The following is a 20,254-nucleotide window of genomic DNA, read 5'->3' on the forward strand; positions in this document are numbered from 1 at the left end:
AGGTGATAAGATAAGGTCCACCTGAGGCAGTGGCACATTGTGAGCCATTCTTTCAGATCTGAGGTTAAGGTGAACCCAAAGCCCCGCGTCACTACCCTGCCATCACATCACCTTTTGACATCTGAGCCAGGTCTTGCACACACCTTCTTGGACCCTTGCGCAGCGCACTTCGTCTTTCGGAACACTCCCACTACACATTTTCCAATGTTTCTTGCACAGCTTATCACCAGGCCACAAGATAAGAAACAATAACCAAACAAAACAGCATAGCCATCCTATATCAGGTATCGATCCCGAGCATACGAATACAAGGCTATCTATTTCATAATGGCAACCTCTGGCGCCCAAGGCGCATCTCGAAAGACAAATGGAGTTCTTTCGGTCTCCGGTCAACAGGCAACTACTGATGCGCCAAAGTCCAATAAGAGTAGGACTCCCGTCGAGGGCGACAAGGTTGTTATTCGAAGACTGCCCCCTGGCATGACGGAGCAAGAATTATGGAACAACCTAGGCGACGAATGGAAGGCTGGCAATGGCCTCGTCAGCTGGCACAATTTTGAGGCTGGGAAGATCTCTCATGAGTACGTGCTTACTCCCATGTGTCCAAGGGTTGGTGGCTAATGCTTCTTGCGCCTAGCCCTGCGAAGCCATCGAGGCCAGGACGAGTCTATCTTCATGTTCTTAAGCGCGAGAGCCTTAACACATTGTCGAATCTGATCCAGGCCAAGTCTTGGGAAGATGCAAAGATGACGTCCAATAGCGCTTCTCTAGTCGGCCCGCCCGTTCTCGAGTTTGCGATTTACAACAAAGTCCCGAGTAGCAAAAAGCGCACCGATCCAAGGCAGGGAACTATTGATCAGGACCCCGAGTTCATGGCCTTTTTACAATCCTTGACCAATCCTGAGATTGACAAGGACAACGAGAGCAATGAGAACAAGGACGTGGAGGAAACGAAGCCCGAAACGAAGGTCACAACGACACCGTTGATTGAGTTCCTCAAGGAGAAGAAGGCCAACAAGCAGAAAGAGGCTGCCGCCGCTAAGAGCGCTAAGCAGGCTCGGCAGGACTCCAGCACCAAGGGCAAGTCGTCGGCATCGACGGCGGAGGACTCAAAGAAAGGCAAGAAGGACTCTAAGGGAGACAAATCGGCCGATAAACCCAAAGAGACGGTCAAAATCCTCACCAAAAAGGCTACTGCGGACGCTGTTAAGGCCGCAGAAGCTGTCGCCAACCAGATCACGCAGGCCTCCTCTTCCTCGTCTCAGGATCAGCCCAAGAGTAGGCGAGCTGGTATTGCGGCTGCTGCCCGCATCTTGCAGCGAGACCTTGGTATCAGCCCCGGAAGCGCTCATAGGAGGGCACGACTCGATGCTGCCAAAGCTGAGGCCGATTCCAAGGGAACCTCATCAAAGGAACCAGCGCAACCCGTGGTCGAAGCCCCAGCAGCCGCACCGCCACCTGTTACAGCTCCGGCCCCAGCATCCTCGGCTGCTTCACAAACATCCGAGAGAAACGCCACGCCCACGGCACCTAAGTCAGGCCGTTCTAGAAGAGGCGGCGGTGGAAAGAACGCAAGTGCCAACGAAGCAAAGGGCAAGTCAACCGAGGCGAGCGGCTCTTCTAGCGCTCCAGCACCTGCCAAAGCCCCGGTCATCTTGCTCAAGAAGAAGGACGAGGAGAAGAATAAGGAAAGGGCTGCCAAGGTCGACAAGGAAGCATCGAGTTTGAATTCGCAGCCAGCTGCCGCGCCAGCAAGTGCCAAGTCCAACGCCCCTACCGGTCCTAAGGCATCAGGCAAGGGCAGCAACGCGAAGAAGAGCACTGCGGCCGTTACCGCTGGTGTGACCCGTGGTTTCGTCAAGCACGCAAACCCATCGCAGGGCGTAACCGAGGCACTCCTCAAGCAAGCCATGGAGGCCTTTGGCACCGTCACTTTTGTGGAAATCGATAAGCGTAAGGGCTTTGCCTATGTCGACTTCTCCGATCACGATGGCCTCGTAAAGGCAGTCGCTGCGAGCCCCATACAGGTTGCCCAGGGCACAGTTCAAGTTCTCGAGCGCAAGGAGAAGAAGCCTGCCGCCTCCAACTCGAATTCGAACGCCAATAACTCCAACAGCAGCAACGCAGCCAATACGGCAGCAGCAAGCTCTAGCTCTGCTCCACCATCGACGACCAATGCATCTAACAGCAACGCCACGCCTTCCGAGAAGCCGGAGCACCATAAGCGGACCAGGCGTGGTCGTGGTGGTGGTAAGGCCGCGGCGGCTGGTGCGTCAGGCAGCAACAGCGGCAACAAGGATGCGGCGCGCGAGTCCGGCGCCCCTCCTGCAGGCACGGGATGATCCAAGGGAAGGGGACCGCAAGGCAAAGAATTTTTTGCATTCGTTTTGAAAAGTGATTGTACCTCGCATGGTCGATTACCACGTGCGAAAGAAGAGCGCGGCATGCGGGTTCGCAGGCACGCGAAGGGTCAGCAAGTATAGGCAAAGGGTGGATGTTATTGCGTACCTGCGCACCACCTGCGTTTCTGCCCAACGGGCCTAATGAGCGAGGGCCACGATGCGATGAAGAGGTACGGAATATGGGCGATGCAACACCCGGTTCGCTGGATGCAGTTGGCCCCCTCCCCGCGCCATCCACAATATCGATTATTCTTTGACGATATCACCCGCCGATACCAGCAGCATTGTGCATTGCAGAGGAGGCGGCGTTGGGTGTGATCTGCGCAAAGGGGTCGGCGGGAGGAGGTAGTCGATGGTTGGTGGTTGGCTGTCGTAAGCGCACCTTGACCTGGGAGATCGTCACGAGTGGTTGCAGAGTATGAGAATCAAGTAGAGATCATCCTAATGGGACAGACTCACGAGTTATTACAAAAATTCCAGTCCATGATGTGAAAGTCGGGCGACCATGGTCCGATACAAGCTTTCTCACACTCTCCCGCTCGCACTCCTTCTCATTCCGCTATTGGGATCTCGCGATGGCTTCACAGTTGACAACAGATGCCTCCACGTTCATTACCAAAAACAACCAAGCTTGCATTCCATACTTCCTACTTCCTATCATCTACCGATTTTGAAACCCAAATTTACGCAGTCCCCAACACCAAACCATTCCCGCATGACCCCCAAAATCTCAAACCTCAATTAGGCCAAATCCAATTATGCTCCCTCCCCTCCCTCCACCTCACGACCAACCCGCCCACGACGCCAATACCAAAATACACCAAAACAGCAATCAAACCCCCCAACAAGACACCCCTCGTCTCCCTCGCCGCACGCAGCGCCTCCGCCTTGAGATCCGCGACCCAGAGCGCCTCCCCGGCATCCCGCCGAGCAGCCTTCAAGCCGGGTAACCCGTCGATGGAGGTGCGGTTCGTCTCGACCTGGTAGGCATTCACCGTGTTGTTGTCGACGCGCTTCTTCCAGTAGTAGTCGAGGGTGGGACGCTCCTCGAAGACGGAGAGCTCGTCCTTCTTCGTCTGCGCGGGGTCGTCGTCGTCGGTACCGAGGGCGCCGCGCCGCTGCCGCTGAGCCTTCTCGAGCGTCCCGTCCTCCGACGCCGCGGCGGGCGCGTAAAGTTCCTTCCTCACCATGGGGACACCATACCCGCAACTCGTCTGCACCTCCCACACCTCGCCAATAACGACGGCCCTGGCCCCATCGTACGACTCCCGGTTACTGTTTCCCCCAGCGGTGTCGTCCTGCGGGATAACACGCTTCATCCACTTATCAAAGTCGGGATGATCCCACTCCACGATCCGGCTCTTGCAAAACAGCCGCAAGATGCGCGGGGCGGGCCCGAAGGACATGAACATGAGCGTCAGCCGGCCGTTCTCGTAGCTGTGGGCGATCGTCTCGCACCCGGAGCCGGTGCGGTCAATGTAGGCGACCAAGTTGGGCGAGAGGACGGCGAAGTGGGCGGAGAGGCCCTTGGGGGAGACGTTGATGTGGGGGTGGTGGGTTGGGGCCGAGGCCGTGAAGAAGACGGGTTGGCGGGCGGCCCAGTCGGCGAGGTCGGGGTTGATGGAGGGGTATAGCTTCATTGTGGCGGTGGGGATTGTATGTATGTTCAAACGGATACTAATAGTTCATCTGGGGTGGGACGATTGTTTGTTTGTTTTTAAAAGATTTTATTTTATATCGGGATATCGTCAATTGACGTCAATTGATGAAACGATGTGATGACCTCGGGTGAAACTCAGGTATATAGATAATGATATATCGTGGAAAACATGAAAGGGTATTGGGTATTGGGTATCGAGTTGTTGACATGAGAGAGCTAGTACAGGATTTGATACATGACTGAGCAATATGGGGGGAAAAAAAAGAAAAAAGAAAACCAAAAAACCAAAAACTTTTTGAGGAGGCGGATTTCCGTCTCTTGAAATAAACACTTGGCCTCGGGAAACGGCCAAGTTCGCCGAAGAATGTCATCGAGGATGAGTCAACCGAACTTATTGCGTCAATTCGGCTGGCGTCTCGACTCTCAAGTAAGTCGTTGCGCCCGGACTCGGTGCGGCGGGTGCGAGGGTCCCATCTGTCGCCTCAAAGCGCCCGTCCCGTCTTGGGGAGAAGGTGCAGAAAAGAGCGCTTTTCAAGCCTCCTCTCTCTCTCCCCCCCGCACCGCTTTATCGGTTGGAGGCTGCGTTTTGCCAGGGATGAAGAACTTCCTGTGGCTGAATGCAGAGTATCGTAAACGTATTTTCCCGCAGCGAAGAAAAAAAAAACCACCCTTGCCCGCTGGTGGTGTGTCACACAGGGCTTGGCTAATTTTTTTTTGTTGCTTCTTGCTTGCTTGTGTCGGATGCTTTACCGACGCGACCTCCCGCGGGCGGTCTCTGGTAGAGGGTGTGCGTAATAGCTTCCATCCTCAACGTATGGTGAATGGCCATGGCCATATGCACTACCTTCATAGAAGGGACTCTCGTGGTCCGGGTAGCCTGGAGTACGCTGGTCGTAAGGTGAATCGGTGACAGTTGTGGTCGTGAGGACGGTAGGTCTTATGGCGTACGACGTAGACTCGGAGCGCTTGGTACGGGGACGGGTCGGCTCCACGATGGAAGCGGGCCGAGGAGCGCTGGGGCCCATGGGCTCAATGTAGCTGCCCTGCTTGCTGCCCCTCGAGCTTCCGCTGGAGGTGCTCTTGTCGTCCTTGTGCTCGAAGCGGCGGCCGAGGCGCTCCTTGTCTTCCTTGCAGCGCTTCGCAAGCTCCTTGTCCTCGGTGGGCTTGCGAACCTTGCTCTCCCCGCGGGAGCGGTGCTTGGAGTCGCTGCGACGCAAAGCCTTTGACTCCTTGGGTTCCTTGTGTTCTCTGGACTCCTTGTATTCTCGGGGCTCCCTGTGTTCTCTGGGCTCCCTGTGCTCTCTCTCCTTGTGTTCTCTTGGAGAGGGCGGTTGGCTGGGAAGTGCGCCCGACATCTTTGTCGACTCTCGAGAGGGGCTGTGGCGTTGTGCCTTGCGGAGATCCTCCCGTAGGACCTGGTTTTCGGTGCGCAAGTTTTCCTTTTCGCGCTCCCAGGCTTTCTTGTCGATCTTGAGAACCTCAATGTTGTTCTCCAGGGCAGCGTAGCGAGCTTTAGTTTCGCTCTTGAGCCGGTTCATATCGTCCAGCAGCTGATTGTACTTCAGTTCAAGGTCGAAGTAGTCCTGGGCGGAAGGGCTTGAGCTGATCACGGAGATGCTAGAGTCGCTCGATTGGTGACGGTGGCCCTTTGTGGTCTGAAACGTGACGCGAGCCTCTTTTTTGTTGGCGGTAGACATGGTTGGTGGTTATTGGGCGGCGCTGGGCGGCCGGGGGATTGTCGATCAACGGTGGGGTTTGTGAGTTGACGGTGTGAACCAATGTCCAAGGCAAGGAGCCTTTTCGCCGTAGACAGGCGCGACGAAAGTGAGAGCGATATATTCGTTGTGAGCGATGCGATTGCGATGTATGTATTTGGAAAGAGTAGAATTGAAATTTTTTGAAATTCGATGTGGGTGGTGTGGTGGTAGGCGCGGGTTAATACTTGTCGTATGTGTGTGCCTTGTCGAGATGAGTCAAGTCGGGTATATAAGGGGTTGAATGCTGCCCAAGATGGGACCGGGTGTTATTTTGGTCTGGGATAGAGAAAATAATAGCCGCACCCTGAAATGAGCAGGTCAGGTAATAGCTGAGGGATGAATAGGGAGGGGGGGAGAGAAAAAGGCAGAAGCGGCGTCTTTTGACATTTTATTTATCCAGATTTGCAAAAGCAGGTATTGCAGCCTTGACGGAGAGGAAAAGTCGCAGCCGGAGGCGGAGGGAGAATGACAGATGGGATTTGGTGTGGGTGACTGGCAGTGGATTGCATTGCTGCCTCCGGAGCTAAGAGAGGCAGACAGCAAAGTTGCGATGCAAAGGGAGAACGAACGAATACCTGACCCCTGCAACCACAACCACAACCGCAACCGCAACCGGGTACGTAGCCACACTGAGATACCTACCTTACCTACTCAATACATGCCGTACATTGACATGTCCATGCCATAGGCATAGGGTACGGGAACGGGTACATTGGTAGTAAGGTAGGGTAGGCATGGCATGTACTGCATAGGGTACGGAGGAGGGAACTCTTGGACGCTCCGAGGCACAAGGAGATTAGCAACATTCCAAAAGTATTCCTTCGGTAGTGGCCATGTAGGGCTGGAGCTGCTTAGCCCAGTTTGGTTGCCTCTTGGCTGCAGACTTTTGCGACTGCTGCGCTTGCGCAGTGTGTGAGTGAGTGCGTGTGTCCGAGGTGAGGTGAGGTGAGTAGGAAGAGTCATCGCGGGTCACCAAATCCCCTCACCTCACAGGCTCACTCGCACACTTCAAGCCTTCCATCCTTCTCCTACTCCGTACCCGCAGTAGTTCGCTAGGCAGGACGGACGGCGGAATCGCGGGTTCACCCTTCGAGCAGGGATGTCATGACGGGAGGGACTGGGACTGGGCTGTGGTGCCGTACAAGGGGATACAAGGGGGGACACTGACAGGGGTATAGGGTCAAGAAGAGCGTGTGGATGGGAACGGGGACGGGAGAAAAAGGGGAGCGGGACTCGGGAAGAGACTCGACGGTGACAGTGACAGTGACAATCCAGTGGTGACAGTCAGAGAGAGGTGTGAGTGAGTCCGTCCGGTACCTAGCCTAGGTGAAGCCAGAAAGCAAAGTGGAAAAAGAGGTTGACCAGGAATCAACTCCCATTTCTGCTGACTGTTCCCAAGATGGTCCCCTTGAGCCAACCACAGGCCACCTCAGTCCCAGCCCAGACAGAGTCTGACAGACCGAAGAAAAAAAAAAGGGGGGGGGGGGGGGGGCATTGCTCGAGTTCAGTTGACCAAATTTCTCGGTGGCAGCCGTTGCTCTCATTGGCGTACTTTTGGCAGATGGGCGGTGCAGGTGCCAGCAGGGCCAGCAAGCCAACAAGGCAGAAATGCACTTTTTCCCCGTTGCCTCGTTTTGCTGGATTTTCTTGTGGGACGCCTTATTTTCCCGTGTGTCTGTCGTTTTTGTGTGTGCCAATGTGTCTCCGGAATGGTTCGCAAATGCGGCCTGCCACGCCTGCGTACCCGGGAGACTGGTTCGCCCAAACCCACGTCTCACTCAGTCTCTCTCTCTACCTTTCCCGAGGCAGGCTGCGTTGCCGCTGCGCTGTCCATACAGCGTTTGGCCTCCCGCATCTTTGCTTTTGCAGCACCAGAGTCCAGTGGGTACAAGGGCAGAGGGCGAAGCTCTCGTTTGCGTGCGTCGCTAGTCGAATCCGGTCGCAGCACCGTAAGGTGAGGTGAGGTCAGGACGCAGCTCGCAGCGCGCAGCACGCAGTTCAGAGTCCTCACGACTGAGGCCTCAAGTGAGGGGCCTGCCGCAGACGGAGCCCCTCCGCCGCCAGAGAACATCGCCGTTGCGCACAACAAAACACAGGGACGTCAACGGGTCAACGGTCGACGGGTTTCCTCTTGGCGCTGTGCGGTCCTTTCCTGCGGGCCCTTTCTGCGTCTGCATCTGCGTTTGCGTTCTGCGTCCATGTATGTCTGCGCCCCCGAACCTGTTTCTTCGCTCCCTCGTCCGATCCCCAGGATAATGATGTGCGTATCTCGTTTTCATTCCTAACCTCGCGGCCAATCGCTTCGCCATGATCGTGGGAGAAAAGTGATCGTCGTGTGTAGGCTACTGTGAGGCCATCGCGAAAGACCCCACCCTACCTCGCAGACGGAGGGAAGGTCATGGGGGAAGGAGGGACTCGAACGCAGAAGTCGAAACTCGCGTCGTGAGTCACCCCGCATCAGGACGCGACTCATTCGTAACCTTGTTGATGGTTGTTTGGTGACTGAGGCCAATGTATTCCTTTCATGGGCTCGATGTAGGAAATGGCCAGCAATTGCGTGCTTCTTTTTCGCACATTTTTCTTCCGATGATCGATCTTGATCATGAGAGGGCACCAATAGACGACCTGGCCATGAATCGATCAAATCCGATACGATGACCCGTTCGCTGATGGACAGGAACGTCGCGAGCCGTACCTCCTTGCCATACGGTGGTGATCAGGCTGTAGGCTGTAGGTTGTGGTGCAGGTGGTGTTGGCTGAGTGACGAGATGATGAAGTGAGGTCCAGTGGGGAAAGCTGCTGCGGTTTGTGGAAGTCCAAGTAACCAGGTACTGCGTAAAGCACAGACTAACGGAACACCGCCCCACGGGCTAACCAACGGAAGGTAGCCCACAGGGCAGGCAGGGCAGGCAGGGCAGGCAGCCCCCTGCCAAACACAATCTTGACAACCCAGCATCGGACGACGACCAATGAAGCTTAACTGTTCTTGCTGCCCTCCAAAAAGAGTGGTATTTGCTGACAACCTCACTCCCTCAGGGCAATGTACCTTGGGCACCTCTCTGTCTATGATGGGTACGTGACTTAAGGTAAGGTACTCCGCGATCAGGACTCCCACTGGTACGTACACTATACTACCTTACCTTAGACTCCAGGCGCCAGCCGCCTAGAACCCGGCCGCCATCCTGTCTTGGCAGAAGGTGGAAGAAGCCGGACGCATCTCATACCTAGGCCTGTCCGTATCCGTAGGCAGAAATCACCAACCTTAGTCTCGGTCTCCAGTTATAGGGCTGCGAGACACGATATTGCTAAGCCCAAGGGAGGTAGGCCAGATCACGATACAACCCCCCCACACCCCTCAAAAGCGTACATCAGGTTCCAGTCAAAGACTCGAAGGATGAAGAATGCATATTCCAGAGGGCATGTGGCGTACTTTTTACACTTTCCCATGAACTGAATCTACTAGCTTCGACGGGATAGGCAGTTACCCCTTATCCACGATCTCGACATGTTCCTAGATGGCGATATCGTTCCCTTGGCGGCAAGGCAACTCTTGGCCTTTTTTTTTGTCTTTCCGAAGCAGGGCTAGATCGGGATGAAGCCCGTACAACCCGTACAGGAATACTGAACGCCAACTACATCACTGGAACGAGAGCTTTGTAAGCGCGCGCGCAAAAGTCACAGGAAAAGCCTTCCCGTCCAATTGAGCTTCCGCACCTCCCCATGGCAGCGGGCCCAGACAACGGGCCGCCAGCCTTGACTGAAGGGTGTCCCTGAGTTCGCCGACTACGTATCTCTAGCGTAGGATTCCCTCCTTCCGTTCATGCTGGATAGTCACCTGCTTGTGGCCCGTACCTCGCTCACGCTCAGACGCGGGATATCCAGGGCGCATTTGTGCTCTTTGAACAAGAGAGAAGAGAAAGCATTGCGTGTTCTGCCAAGGCATGTTGATCCTCTTTTGAGTCCCTCCGAGTGCCAACAAGACATCCTCACTACTCGGGTTGGATCCGGTCGAACCCACTTCCCCCCACCCCGCGTGTGACTCGGCTTTCGGGGAGATATCGGGCATGCATAGGTACGACGCGTTGGTTTGTTCTGCAGCAAGCAAGTTTCAAATCATTTCTGAGAAGTACGATTTGACAGCTTGGTTGAAATATGGTTCGATCGTATTTGGGTTTACGAATCTCGCCTGAAAGGATGTATGCTTGGTACTTTTATGGCTTTGCCTCGGCAGACTGGGAACTCTGCGGCATTCTTGCCGCTCTAACCAAGGTGCACTTTCCCACTTGGAGTGATTATCAGCATCGAGATGTTGACATGAAATGATGAGCGACATCCGCGTCATCGTGTTCTTCGATGTTGAAGGCATACCCAGTCTGGTGTGATTTTCTCACCCCGGAAGACAATGAACATTTATTTAGGCCAATGAAGTAGACCTGATAGCTCACGAAAAGCCAAGGAAAAAACAATGAGAGAGTTCACTCATACAGGAACAGGGTCATCCTCCTTCATGTCTGTATGCCAAGGTACCTACCTTGTCGAAACTCGTACGGAAGCGTCCAGTGCCTATTCTCATCCAATAAGAGATTAGAAAGCATTGGTGGACACAGGAAGGGAACCATCATGGGGAACATTGAGAATCGCCAAGTGCCGACAACGTTCTCCCAGCACTTTGTAGATATTGGACTTTCCAATCCGCTTTGGAACTCCATGGAAGTGGAGGGGCAGGGAAGACGGAAGAAAGGAAAGGTGTAAGTTGATTTGTCGACGGAAGAAGAGTGGGGTACGGGGGCCTGGGGAACCCTTGACGGTACGTACCCGAGGTGTCCACCCAAAACGTTCCCCATCTGCCAGCGACTGGACGGTGGTGAAGACGGCTGCCTGTTTTGCCTTGGTCACGCTTCCAGCTTCATCCGTCTTCGGACGTCGATATTATCGTCCGTCAGCTTCAAGTTATGTGCCACCTCGGTTCTCAGCGGCTGGCGATACTGCCTGTGTCGAACGTCATCGAATGAGAGATCGTGTCTAGCAATAGTATCCCCCTCGGTTGTCCGTCGTTGACATGGGAGGTAAGCGGGAGGGAGCCCAGCTGAACGTCTGCTTGTCAATACCTCCCAGGAACAAAGACAATACAAACTTAGAGGAACGTGTGGAAGAGTTTGGTTTCCTCAGCCGCAGAAGCATGTTTTGGGTGCTTATCTCACTCAACCTCTCCCATCCCTGTCGTTTCTGTGCCTCGCGGATAACCTCCCTCTTCTGGTCCTTTGCGCGCTTGCTGAAGCGAGAGACGAGCATGAGCAGGTCATGTATTGGATTCCACGGCTCCGATTCACGGCTGCAGCTGCGGCCGAAGCCCCAAGGATGATGACCGTGTCCCGCTCACCTCGGTGTTAGCACTCTAGCGACAAGGTGAGAGGGCACAAGGCAATCACGACCGCCCCGACCTTGGGCACGTAAGTTGAGGAACTGGGATACGCAACCCCGAATACACTCTATCAAGATAAAGTGTTAGTTATCTTCCGTCATCATGCTATTCTTCCTTCCCTTGTAAACGGAATTACCGAGCCGGAGAAACAGTCTGTGGATTGAAAGAAAGAAAAAGGTGGCTCAGGTGAGGCCAACGACATGGGTTCCGATCCTGCGGCCGTGGCCCGTTGCAGACGCGCATACCTTACCTGCTTGCGCGCGACACTTTTCTTGCGCAATCGCGCGTTCGCGCGCTGTCCACGGCTTGTGTAACGCCAGTCTCTCCCACTCGGTGCCAAGACGATGGCTGCAGCCTTATGCTGCACACCATTACGTCTGATTTGACGTGGCCATGGGGGTAAAACGGAATCGGCACAGCGACGGAGTACACGAATGAAGAACCCTTGTATTTTTGACAGAAGTATTCGTATCCCCAAAATGGAATCCCGGGCTGCTCGGTTCGCTTTATCTATCCATGTACACCGAACTGCGGTGGAAAGTGCGAGTACCAAATTTGGAGGTACAGAGTTTTGGAGAAAGGACGAAAGGACGAAAGGGCGGGATGGCGTCATGAGGCCTGGCCCAACCAATGTCTGAGTTCGGAGGCAGCTGACTTGGTGACCCGGTGCCGACGCTTCGTCTCACCCCTCTGCTGACAGCCACCACCGCACAATGAGATTGTTTGTGTGTGAGAGACTCTTGGGTTTTGCTTCATTTTGTCCGAAATTTTGGTGGTTTCTATTAAAGCTTGAATGTGAACATAATGTTGAAACTGATACCAGTTGCATCAAGGCGAACTCCTTGATCCCATGCGCCGATACAGAGAAAGACCAACTCTAATTAGAATCTCAAAGATTCTCAACCAAGAAATCACCAGTTCAAAACTAGGTAAGAGCGGTATATTTGAATGCATGCGCATGTTGGGTTACGTCAATGTCTTCACCGAAGAGTGCTCTATTACCTACTTTCTCCACGCCAATTTGGCGCATTCAAGTGCAAGCGATAGGAGAGCCTTTGAAAAGCAATTTATCGGTATTTCCAAGTGAAAACATGATCGAAGGCCTGGAGGACAATTGAGTGATACAGCTAGTACGAGTAATGACTACCGACATGAAGGGCAACGCAGTATGAGATGACAATCTCTATATCCGTCCATCACTTCGCCCCAAAACAATAACCTTGATAAAACATTCCAAAGCCCAAAGTCATATAAGATTGCCAGAGAAGTTCATTGTTGACGAATGAAATATGTCGTAAACGAAGGTCGGGGCTGCGATGCTACAAACAGAAATGCCGTGCCCAATGATCGTCACGCAGTGCCTTGCATGAAGGCAGTATCCAATGAAGCACCGTCAGCAAAAGTCTATCTCAAATCGAAGCCAATGAAAATGATGCCCTGCAATTTCTGACGAGAGCCTACGCCGATGCTAATGTCAGTTCTCATATTCAAGGCATGATATCTGGAAGAGAAAGGGGGAGAGAAACTCACGCTGAGGCTTGCCCATGCAATATCATCCAGCCAAACGGGTTCCCTCCTACCAAAGAAAGAGACTCTCTCAAGCAGCTGTCGAAGACACTTATCCTCGACCGCGCCGAAAGTCCACATATCGTAGAGAGATTTAAGAGAGGAAAACAAAGAGAAAAACGTATATCCGTCATATCCATCCATAACCCCTCTCATTCATACCGTATAAACCCATGCCTCCTCAAAATCCTCTCATACTCCCTAATCCTCTCATCCCGTCCCGCAACAACACACCGCTGCTCGTGCAACTCCCTCCTCAACCGCCGATTCTGCTCCTCCACGCCATCATATTTCCCCTCCCACGCACGCACAATCCTCCTCAACTCCTCAATCCTCTCCCCCACCCCGTGGCCCAACCCGTGTCCAAAGTGATGGTGATGCCCATGCCTCAACCGCGCCGCCAGTTCCCTCTCGACCTTTTGCAGCTTATGCCTCAGCCTCTCCACCTCCTGCAGATACTTCCCCGCGTTCCCGCCCGAGCTCTCGATGGTCCGCCGCAGACTGGCGTTGTCCTCGCGCAGGAGCTGGTTCTCCGCCTGCGCGGAAATAAGCAGGGCCGAGAGGCGGCGGCCCTCAACGTCCGAGGCTCGGAGGTCGCATTTCAGGGTGTAGTTTTCGCGGGCGAGGGCGTCGTTTGCTTCGCGGAGCTTGCGCTCGCGGTCTAGGAGGTCGTTGTACTCGGGCGCGGCGATGTGTGCGCAGTCGTCGCGGCAGCAGTGGTGGACTGGTGGTGGAGGTGGAGGTGCTGGGGTCGGAGTCGGACAGGGGGCCGGGGCCGGAGCCGGGTCTTCATGGTGGTGGTGATGGCGGTGATGATGGTGGGAGCGGGAGCGTTTGAGGGAGACGAATTGGTATTTGCCGTCTGGGGAGGTTTCGAGGTACCACCGGCGGGTGGCCATGCGGTCTGGAGGGGGTTGTGGTCGTAGACTAGGTGGTATTTGATTTGTTTCTCGAGATGTTTGGCCAGAGGGGAGAGACTGGACGTGGTGGTGGTCGTCGTCCGTATAAGTCGAAAAAGGTTTGCTGTGAGGCTGTCTAAGTTTGAAGTTGAACTGAGAGGTTTCGCAAGAACAGTATTCAGAGTTTTCGGTTCAGAATATTGGACGAAGACGAGAGAGGGCCGGGAACCGACAGGAGTTCAACAAGGGGCGGATCGAGGCCTTGATATGGAGATCTGAGGGATAAAGACAGCAGACCACGAGAGCCCCGGGGCCGACATGCAGGTGATCAGCGCAGAAGACTACCCCGTCTCGCAATACCAACAAGGGCCCATAAGACGGGGGCTGCATGGCGGAGCGGGAGCGGGTAGGGCTTCGTCTTGAATTTTCTCTAGGTTTCCTAACCTGTTCTACCTTGTTTGATAGGGTGCCTCCCTAATCCTGAGGGGGTGTTTACTGTGTAAGTGTGCCCTGGCCCAAGGAGGAACTTGGGGTCCCAGAGCTCTGGGTACGTTCGTCACTAGACTGGAATCTCGCCGTCTTTCGTACATTTCACTAGGGAAAAGTAGGCGCAGGAACGGCTGCGAGTCATCGGAGGAGGAGGCAACAGGGCACGAGGCTCAAGCGCGTGGGCGGGAGAAGGAATGGGCGCCGACTCGGTGGCTGACGCGCTGCCGTTGGAGGTTGCGGACGGATGAGGGAACTGGTACGAACTGGACCCTGAAGGGTAGTAAACAATACAGATAGACTATATTCGTGCCTTAGCTATAGATGGACACCTATTTTTCCTTTCTTCCTCTTGGCTGCTCATACTAAGGCAAGGTACCCTGCAAGGCAGATGGTGGGTGGAGCCGGGGGAAAGAGGTCGGGTGTGGTGTACAAAGTTGAGGCGCCCTCGACATTGAGGAGGATTTAGGTTGTCGGGTGCCCGTTTGGCTGACCTAGTTGTGAGTCCGAAGGCGAGGTCATGTAGACGGCCTCACAAGTTGTGCGCGGTGAGACTTGGGTGGTCGTTTGTGGTGAGCGCATGAGTGGCATGTCTCACGAGCCAGAAGGGGGGTGGAGGGGTCATTCGGGGCCAGCTCCGGGGGGGACTGAGCTATGAACCTGGCGGCGGTTCATCCCGGGAGGTTTGCTTGCGGGCCTCGCGGGATTAGCTGTTTAGTCAGAGGTCAGGTTTGGTCTAGGCTGCTTGAAGGCTGCATGAAACGGAAAAAAGGGCATAGAATGAGGAGAGTACAAGGGCGGGGTTGATTCTTTGTGGTCTAGATGTTGGTCCGTGAAGATGTCGAAGTTGGAGGTGTGACAGTGGACAGTTGGGGTGGAATTGGAGATCTCAAGGGTACCTTACCTTAGGTACGTACAGCGTGGTTACGTTTTGGCACGTGGAGCAGGCGCATTGCGGTAAGCAAGCGCCGCCATCGGAGAATACAGTGCCTAAAAGCGCCTTTCTACCATAATCCAGTCACAACACCGTACAACCCTTGCTGTTCACCGCGGCTGCGCTTGGGCTGCCTCTCCACATCCCGGTACGTATCTATTCTTCATGACCACCACCACGAACAACATTCTTTGGCAATGGCCCTTTTGTCTTACACGGCCGAGTACACCGCCTCCACGAGGCTGCCATATTGAAACTCGCAAGTTCGGTCAGGCACACTCATATTAGGATTGTACACTTTAACCTTGGTTGGCTGGCTACTTGGATGACTTGCCCGTTTTCCAGTCATGTCATGTCTCAGAGGACTGGGAAGGGTGCTATTCCTATAAACCTTGGATGAAGTCGTTTGGTCATCTGCTACACTTCATCAAGCGAGGCAACCAGACAACCGTATCCTATTCTGTCGTCACGCTTTCGGAATATCCTACTTCTTCGCGCTGATGCCCTCTGTAGTGAGTCTTGTTGCCTGGTGCTGAGAATTCGCTATTCTGTAGCCTTGTTGGCGGTGGCGAATACACCATGACAAGGTCTGATATTTGGGGGCCATGAACGTCTGGTATCATCTTTCCGAGCCTCCCAAATGTGATGACACCCAAGCTGGCTCCATGAGGCGGAGCGAACATGTGGTCATTGCTCGCTTCCCAAGCATTTCCGGCAAGGAAATCAGACTTGACGATGCTGTCAAATCCTTCCTTACCTTTCTCGACCACTCCAGACATGACATTCTAGCGAACCAAGAAAGGATATGTGTCTTTTTTTGCGTGGAGATGCCTTGAGCAGAGAAGTGATTTATTCCGGTTAGGCCGCTGGTGGCCTCTTCCTTCCTCGTAATACACGAAGCAGAAAGGACGTAAATACTTCTCGGCCACGGAAAAAGCGATAACCAACTTTTTAAGCACCGTAAGTTGGCTATTTAACTGTGCCGATGGAATGAGAATGGAGAGAGCGCCTGTGAGCAGATCCCAGAGACTCGCCGTATCCCGACTACACGACGCAGACACTACCTCTGTATACCAAACATGCCATCATTTTCCACAACCAGAAGCTCTCATCCCGTCAACCCCTAAACTTTCTGTCTTTTTGGGAATGCGTGGAGCCACGATATGCAAATATCCACTTCACTTGATAAAAAAACAGTCTTCCATCACAAGGCCGACGCATGAAAACCTTTATCCAACATTTCACATCACACCACGTTACAGCATCCGCGACCGCCAGATTCCCTAACTTAATCTTATTCAAGAGCTAGGTAGATGAATAATCCATACGTGTAAGTTTCACCGTTCAAGCGAGCGTCGAGAAAAGAAAAGTAATCAGGTTTCATCCGCGGGGAAACCCACAGGAATCTGTAGAACCCCCTTCTTCGGCCAAGGCCACCCAAGAAGCTGTCCTACTTCTTGCCAGCCTGCTGTCCTCCCTGCCCAGCACCGGCGCCAGCACCGCCCTGTCCCTGTCCACCGACCCCGGCATTGGCGTTTCTGTCGCCCGCGCCCTGGGCTCTGGCGGCGAAGCCGCCCGAGGACATGTCTTTGCCGCCCTTGTCCTAGATTGAAAATTGTTGAATGTTAGTATCAGCAGACCATAGTCTTCACCGAGTCTCGTCCAGCTGGCATCGAGACCCTGATTATCTCAGGCAGTGAGGTAGAGACCACGGGAGGAGGGGGGAAGTGACGGACCTGGCTGGACTGGATGCGGGAGGCATCGTCTTTGGTCATCTGGTTGGGCATGGTGACGGATATCGCGTTGTTTGAATGTTGAAAGGTTGATCGAGTTGATGGAATGGTTGAGGAGAGCGTGAAGACGAAGTGTGTGATGTCTGGATGATCTATCGAAAAGAAGGACCCAACTACCGAGACGACAGACGCAGCTTCTTATAGACATTTCCGTCTTCCTCTTCTCATCACATGAAATGCAACAAATGCCTCAAGCACGTAGAGCAAACTTCATCACCATCGCGCCATCACTATCCCGTCGTCACCATCATCGTCGCCATCTCTTTCACCGCTTCATCTCAAACTCACAAACGCAACCAAAAAGAAACGAAATCAACGTCGTCCACCACTCCTCTTCCAAGCGTGGCACTCAAATGCAACCAGCTGATCCCGGTGACCTACCTCCCCCCCCGCTCCGACGAGACATCGCTGGAAGGCCTCCGGCGCCTCAACGAAACGCCACGCCCGTTCCGCAAATCCGTTTGGCTACAACCTAAAAAATTTAAGCACTCCCAAACGCATCTCACATCACACAAACAAAGCGCTGAGAATGACGCGGAGGGCGGGAGGCGGGAAGCAGCGGTCAATCAGTGGGGTGTGGCCCTCACGGGAAAATGGGTTGACATGTGCCGTTGCTTTGGTGGTTTGGACGACAACTACTTCAATTATGGCCATCCAAACCTTAGTACCCGATTGTACCTCGCCCCAGCTTCCATCTCATATCCCCAGCGCGGGGTATGTTATCCGGCAAAGAGGTCATCCATCACCGAGTAAAGATCAAGTATCGTGTCATTCAATGGACGCTCGCCACTCTACAAAAGAGTGGTATAGGAGCAGCAGTACTTTGGGTTGCTTTTGTATTTGTTCAAAACATTCAGGGGGTGGAGTGGCAATGACTTTCAAGCCAAGACAAACACCCATGCAATGCCTAGTAAGTGCGCCCTCTCTCCCTCTATCTCTCTTCCGCCGAACCCTTTTGCCATCCGACGACATCATCGCACGCATGCCAGTCCCTAAAGCCTCCTCTTCCTCTATGGGCATGACGAAGGAAACCAAGACACCAATGCCGTACAGAGGGGGCCTCTGATCGCAAACCACAGGTAAACCATTCCGGAAAGAAAAAAGCGCCCTCTCTTGTTTGGTGCTCTGGCTTCCCTTCTCAACAAGACTTCTCGTCTTGTGGAAAGACGAAAGGTCCCGCATGGAAGCCAGGCCAACAGCCTTTGCATGCTTCTAATGCTGTTTTTATATGCTCCCACACTCTCATGGTATTCCAAAACCTCCCCTTCAGCTTCAGCTTCAGCTCTCGGCAGCCTTGAGCTCCTCGTCGACCTGCGCCCTGACAACCTCCCGCACCTTTTGCCAATCGTTGACAATCTCCGTCACCCTCTTCTCCTTGTCCTCCAAGCCGACGAATTCTGACGGCAGCACCTTGGCCTTGAAGTCGAAGCCCTCCTCGTCCTTGAGAGCCAGGTCGACGGCGCCGGCAAACTTGGCCGGGTGGGCCGTGGAGAGCGAAATGTGCGGCACCTCTGCGCCGGCGCGGCTGACGGAACGCTCCGAGGCGGACACGCCAATGGCGGAGTGGGGGTCGAGGACGTAGCCAATCTTGTTGTAGTAGCTCTTGATGGTCTCGACGGTCTGGGGGTCGCTGACGCGCTCGCTCTCAAAGTCGCGGCGGGCCGAGTTGAGCACGTCCTGGTAGACGGGGCCGAAGCCGCCCTTTGTCTTGAGGTCCTTGAGCCACGAGGACACCTCCTGGCCGGCCTGCCTCTTGTTCCACTCGTCGTCCATTCCCGCGCTAGAGGCGAACTCGTAGGCCAGGAACCACAGCAGGCGCTCAAAGTTACTTGAGACGAGAATGTCCATGGCGGGGCTGAGCGTCTCCTTGACGCCGTCCTCGTGCGCCTTGACGCCGTCTTGGGCCAGGCCACCGGCGGCTTCCGCAGGCGGGGCGGGCTGCTTCTCGTACTTTCCGGTCGTCCAGAATCTGTGCAAAATGTCGTTCTCGTTGGTCGCGATGACGAGCTTGTCGACGGGCAGACCCATGCGGTAGGCAAAGTAGCCGGCGAGGATGTCGCCAAAGTTACCCGTGGGCACGACGAAGCGGACCTTGTCGCCGAGGTTGAAGGTCTCGGAAGACTTGACGAGGGAGAAGTAGGAGTGGAAGTAGTAGACGATCTGGGCCAGGATACGCGCCCAGTTGATGGAGTTGACGGCACCGAGGTTGTGGGTCGAGTTGATGTCGGGGTCGGCGAAGAGAGCCTTGACAATGTCCTAGGTGACTCGGGGTTAGGGTGCCGTTCGGCAAGGGGTTATGTAGGCGCGCGAGAAAAGACTTACTTGGCAATCGTCGAAGGTGCCAGTGACAGCCAGGTTGTGGACGTTCTCGTCCAGGACGGTAGTCATCTGGGCCTCCTGGATGGGGCTCACGCGACCCTTGGGGTGGAGGATGAAGACGGAGACATCCTTCTTGCCTCGCAGACCGTAGATGGCGGCAGAACCGGTGTCACCGCTCGTGGCACCGACAACAGTCAGATGATGTCTGTCTGCGCAACGTGTTAGCTAGTCCCCACATGTGCCAATTGCCATTGCATGGTATCTTTTGAGGCCGTGGCGGCCCGCAAGGTTCCGGAGACGAAGAGGCGCATAGCATACCCTTTCCAGTCTTGCCCTCGTTCTTGCGCACCAAGAAGTACTCAAACAGGTTGCCGAGGAACTGCAGAGCAACGTCCTTGAAGGCAAAGGTGGGGCCGTGGAACAGCTCGAGGAGGTAGAGGTTGTCGTTGAGGTGGCGGAGGGGGGTGGTCTCGGGGGCTCTAAAGGTGGAATAGCTTCGGTCGATGATGCCCTTGAGGTCGGCGGAGGGGATCTCGGAGGGAGAGATGTACAGAGACAGGATCTTGTGGGCGAGGTCGGGGAAGGCCAGGTCCTTCCAGGATTGCCAGTCATCGACCTGGGGGATGTGCTCAGGGATGAACAGGCCGCCATCGCTGGCGAGGCCCTTGAGAACGACCTCCTCGAAGGAGAACTGGAATTGTATGCGGTCAGCAGCTGCGTGGCCTCGAGCACCATATCTAACGGTGCGCGCGCGCGCCGAGATGAAGCTGGCTCTTGGAGGAAGCAGAGGTATGCGCAGGCGATGGAGGGGAGAAAGGGGCAATATCATACGCCGCTGTCCTCTCCGCGGGTGCTGAGATACCGCTGGGAGGTAGTGTGGGTGGTGTTGGCGGCGGCCTCGCCTTTGGTACCGTTGGTGGCCATGGTGATAGCTGCGTCTGCGTGTGCGTCTGCGATGTGCGGTATGCGGTGAAGGAGGGGGAGTTGAGGTGGAATGGGCAGAATGAAAGATGGGG

The 20,254-nt window shown here is 54.6% G+C and overlaps 9 protein-coding genes across 9 annotated transcripts; 3 read left to right on the forward strand and 6 right to left on the reverse strand.

The window, feature by feature from the left end:
* Nucleotides 1-327: 327 nt before the first annotated feature.
* Nucleotides 328-2,342, forward strand: CABS01_10925 (smg-4/UPF3 family protein; the record flags this gene model as incomplete). Its single annotated transcript, XM_060544280.1, has 2 exons — nt 328-581; nt 638-2,342. 2 exons carry the CDS (start codon nt 328-330, stop codon nt 2,340-2,342), a joined length of 1,959 nt encoding a protein of 652 aa, XP_060398556.1.
* Nucleotides 2,343-3,139: 797 nt separating this feature from the next.
* Nucleotides 3,140-4,042, reverse strand: CABS01_10926 (pyridoxamine phosphate oxidase; the record flags this gene model as incomplete). The annotated part of the gene is made up of 1 exon (XM_060544281.1): nt 3,140-4,042. The coding sequence occupies one exon, from the start codon at nt 4,040-4,042 to the stop codon at nt 3,140-3,142; it is 903 nt and encodes a 300-aa protein (XP_060398557.1).
* Nucleotides 4,043-4,808: 766 nt separating this feature from the next.
* CABS01_10927 (uncharacterized protein) lies at nt 4,809-5,759 on the reverse strand (the record flags this gene model as incomplete). The annotated part of the gene is made up of 1 exon (XM_060544282.1): nt 4,809-5,759. The coding sequence occupies one exon, from the start codon at nt 5,757-5,759 to the stop codon at nt 4,809-4,811; it is 951 nt and encodes a 316-aa protein (XP_060398558.1).
* A 1,834-nt stretch (nt 5,760-7,593) lies between these two features.
* Nucleotides 7,594-7,890, reverse strand: CABS01_10928 (uncharacterized protein; the record flags this gene model as incomplete). Its single annotated transcript, XM_060544283.1, has 1 exon — nt 7,594-7,890. The coding sequence occupies one exon, from the start codon at nt 7,888-7,890 to the stop codon at nt 7,594-7,596; it is 297 nt and encodes a 98-aa protein (XP_060398559.1).
* A 2,549-nt stretch (nt 7,891-10,439) lies between these two features.
* CABS01_10929 (uncharacterized protein) lies at nt 10,440-11,181 on the forward strand (the record flags this gene model as incomplete). The annotated part of the gene is made up of 3 exons (XM_060544284.1): nt 10,440-10,567; nt 10,640-10,769; nt 10,852-11,181. 3 exons carry the CDS (start codon nt 10,440-10,442, stop codon nt 11,179-11,181), a joined length of 588 nt encoding a protein of 195 aa, XP_060398560.1.
* Nucleotides 11,182-12,959: 1,778 nt separating this feature from the next.
* CABS01_10930 (uncharacterized protein) lies at nt 12,960-13,706 on the reverse strand (the record flags this gene model as incomplete). The annotated part of the gene is made up of 1 exon (XM_060544285.1): nt 12,960-13,706. The coding sequence occupies one exon, from the start codon at nt 13,704-13,706 to the stop codon at nt 12,960-12,962; it is 747 nt and encodes a 248-aa protein (XP_060398561.1).
* Nucleotides 13,707-16,576: 2,870 nt separating this feature from the next.
* On the reverse strand, nt 16,577-16,913 carry CABS01_10931 (uncharacterized protein; the record flags this gene model as incomplete). The annotated part of the gene is made up of 2 exons (XM_060544286.1): nt 16,577-16,729; nt 16,863-16,913. 2 exons carry the CDS (start codon nt 16,911-16,913, stop codon nt 16,577-16,579), a joined length of 204 nt encoding a protein of 67 aa, XP_060398562.1.
* Nucleotides 16,914-17,095: 182 nt separating this feature from the next.
* CABS01_10932 (uncharacterized protein) lies at nt 17,096-17,395 on the forward strand (the record flags this gene model as incomplete). The annotated part of the gene is made up of 1 exon (XM_060544287.1): nt 17,096-17,395. One exon carries the CDS (start codon nt 17,096-17,098, stop codon nt 17,393-17,395), a length of 300 nt encoding a protein of 99 aa, XP_060398563.1.
* An 802-nt stretch (nt 17,396-18,197) lies between these two features.
* Nucleotides 18,198-20,162, reverse strand: CABS01_10933 (threonine synthase; the record flags this gene model as incomplete). Its single annotated transcript, XM_060544288.1, has 4 exons — nt 18,198-19,175; nt 19,242-19,447; nt 19,557-19,929; nt 20,070-20,162. 4 exons carry the CDS (start codon nt 20,160-20,162, stop codon nt 18,198-18,200), a joined length of 1,650 nt encoding a protein of 549 aa, XP_060398564.1.
* Nucleotides 20,163-20,254: the final 92 nt, after the last annotated feature.

The sequence above is a fragment of the Colletotrichum abscissum genome, assembly GCF_030869225.1.
Source record: "Colletotrichum abscissum strain IMI 504890 chromosome Unknown Scaffold_29.1, whole genome shotgun sequence".
Taxonomy (NCBI): Eukaryota; Fungi; Ascomycota; class Sordariomycetes; order Glomerellales; family Glomerellaceae; genus Colletotrichum; species Colletotrichum abscissum.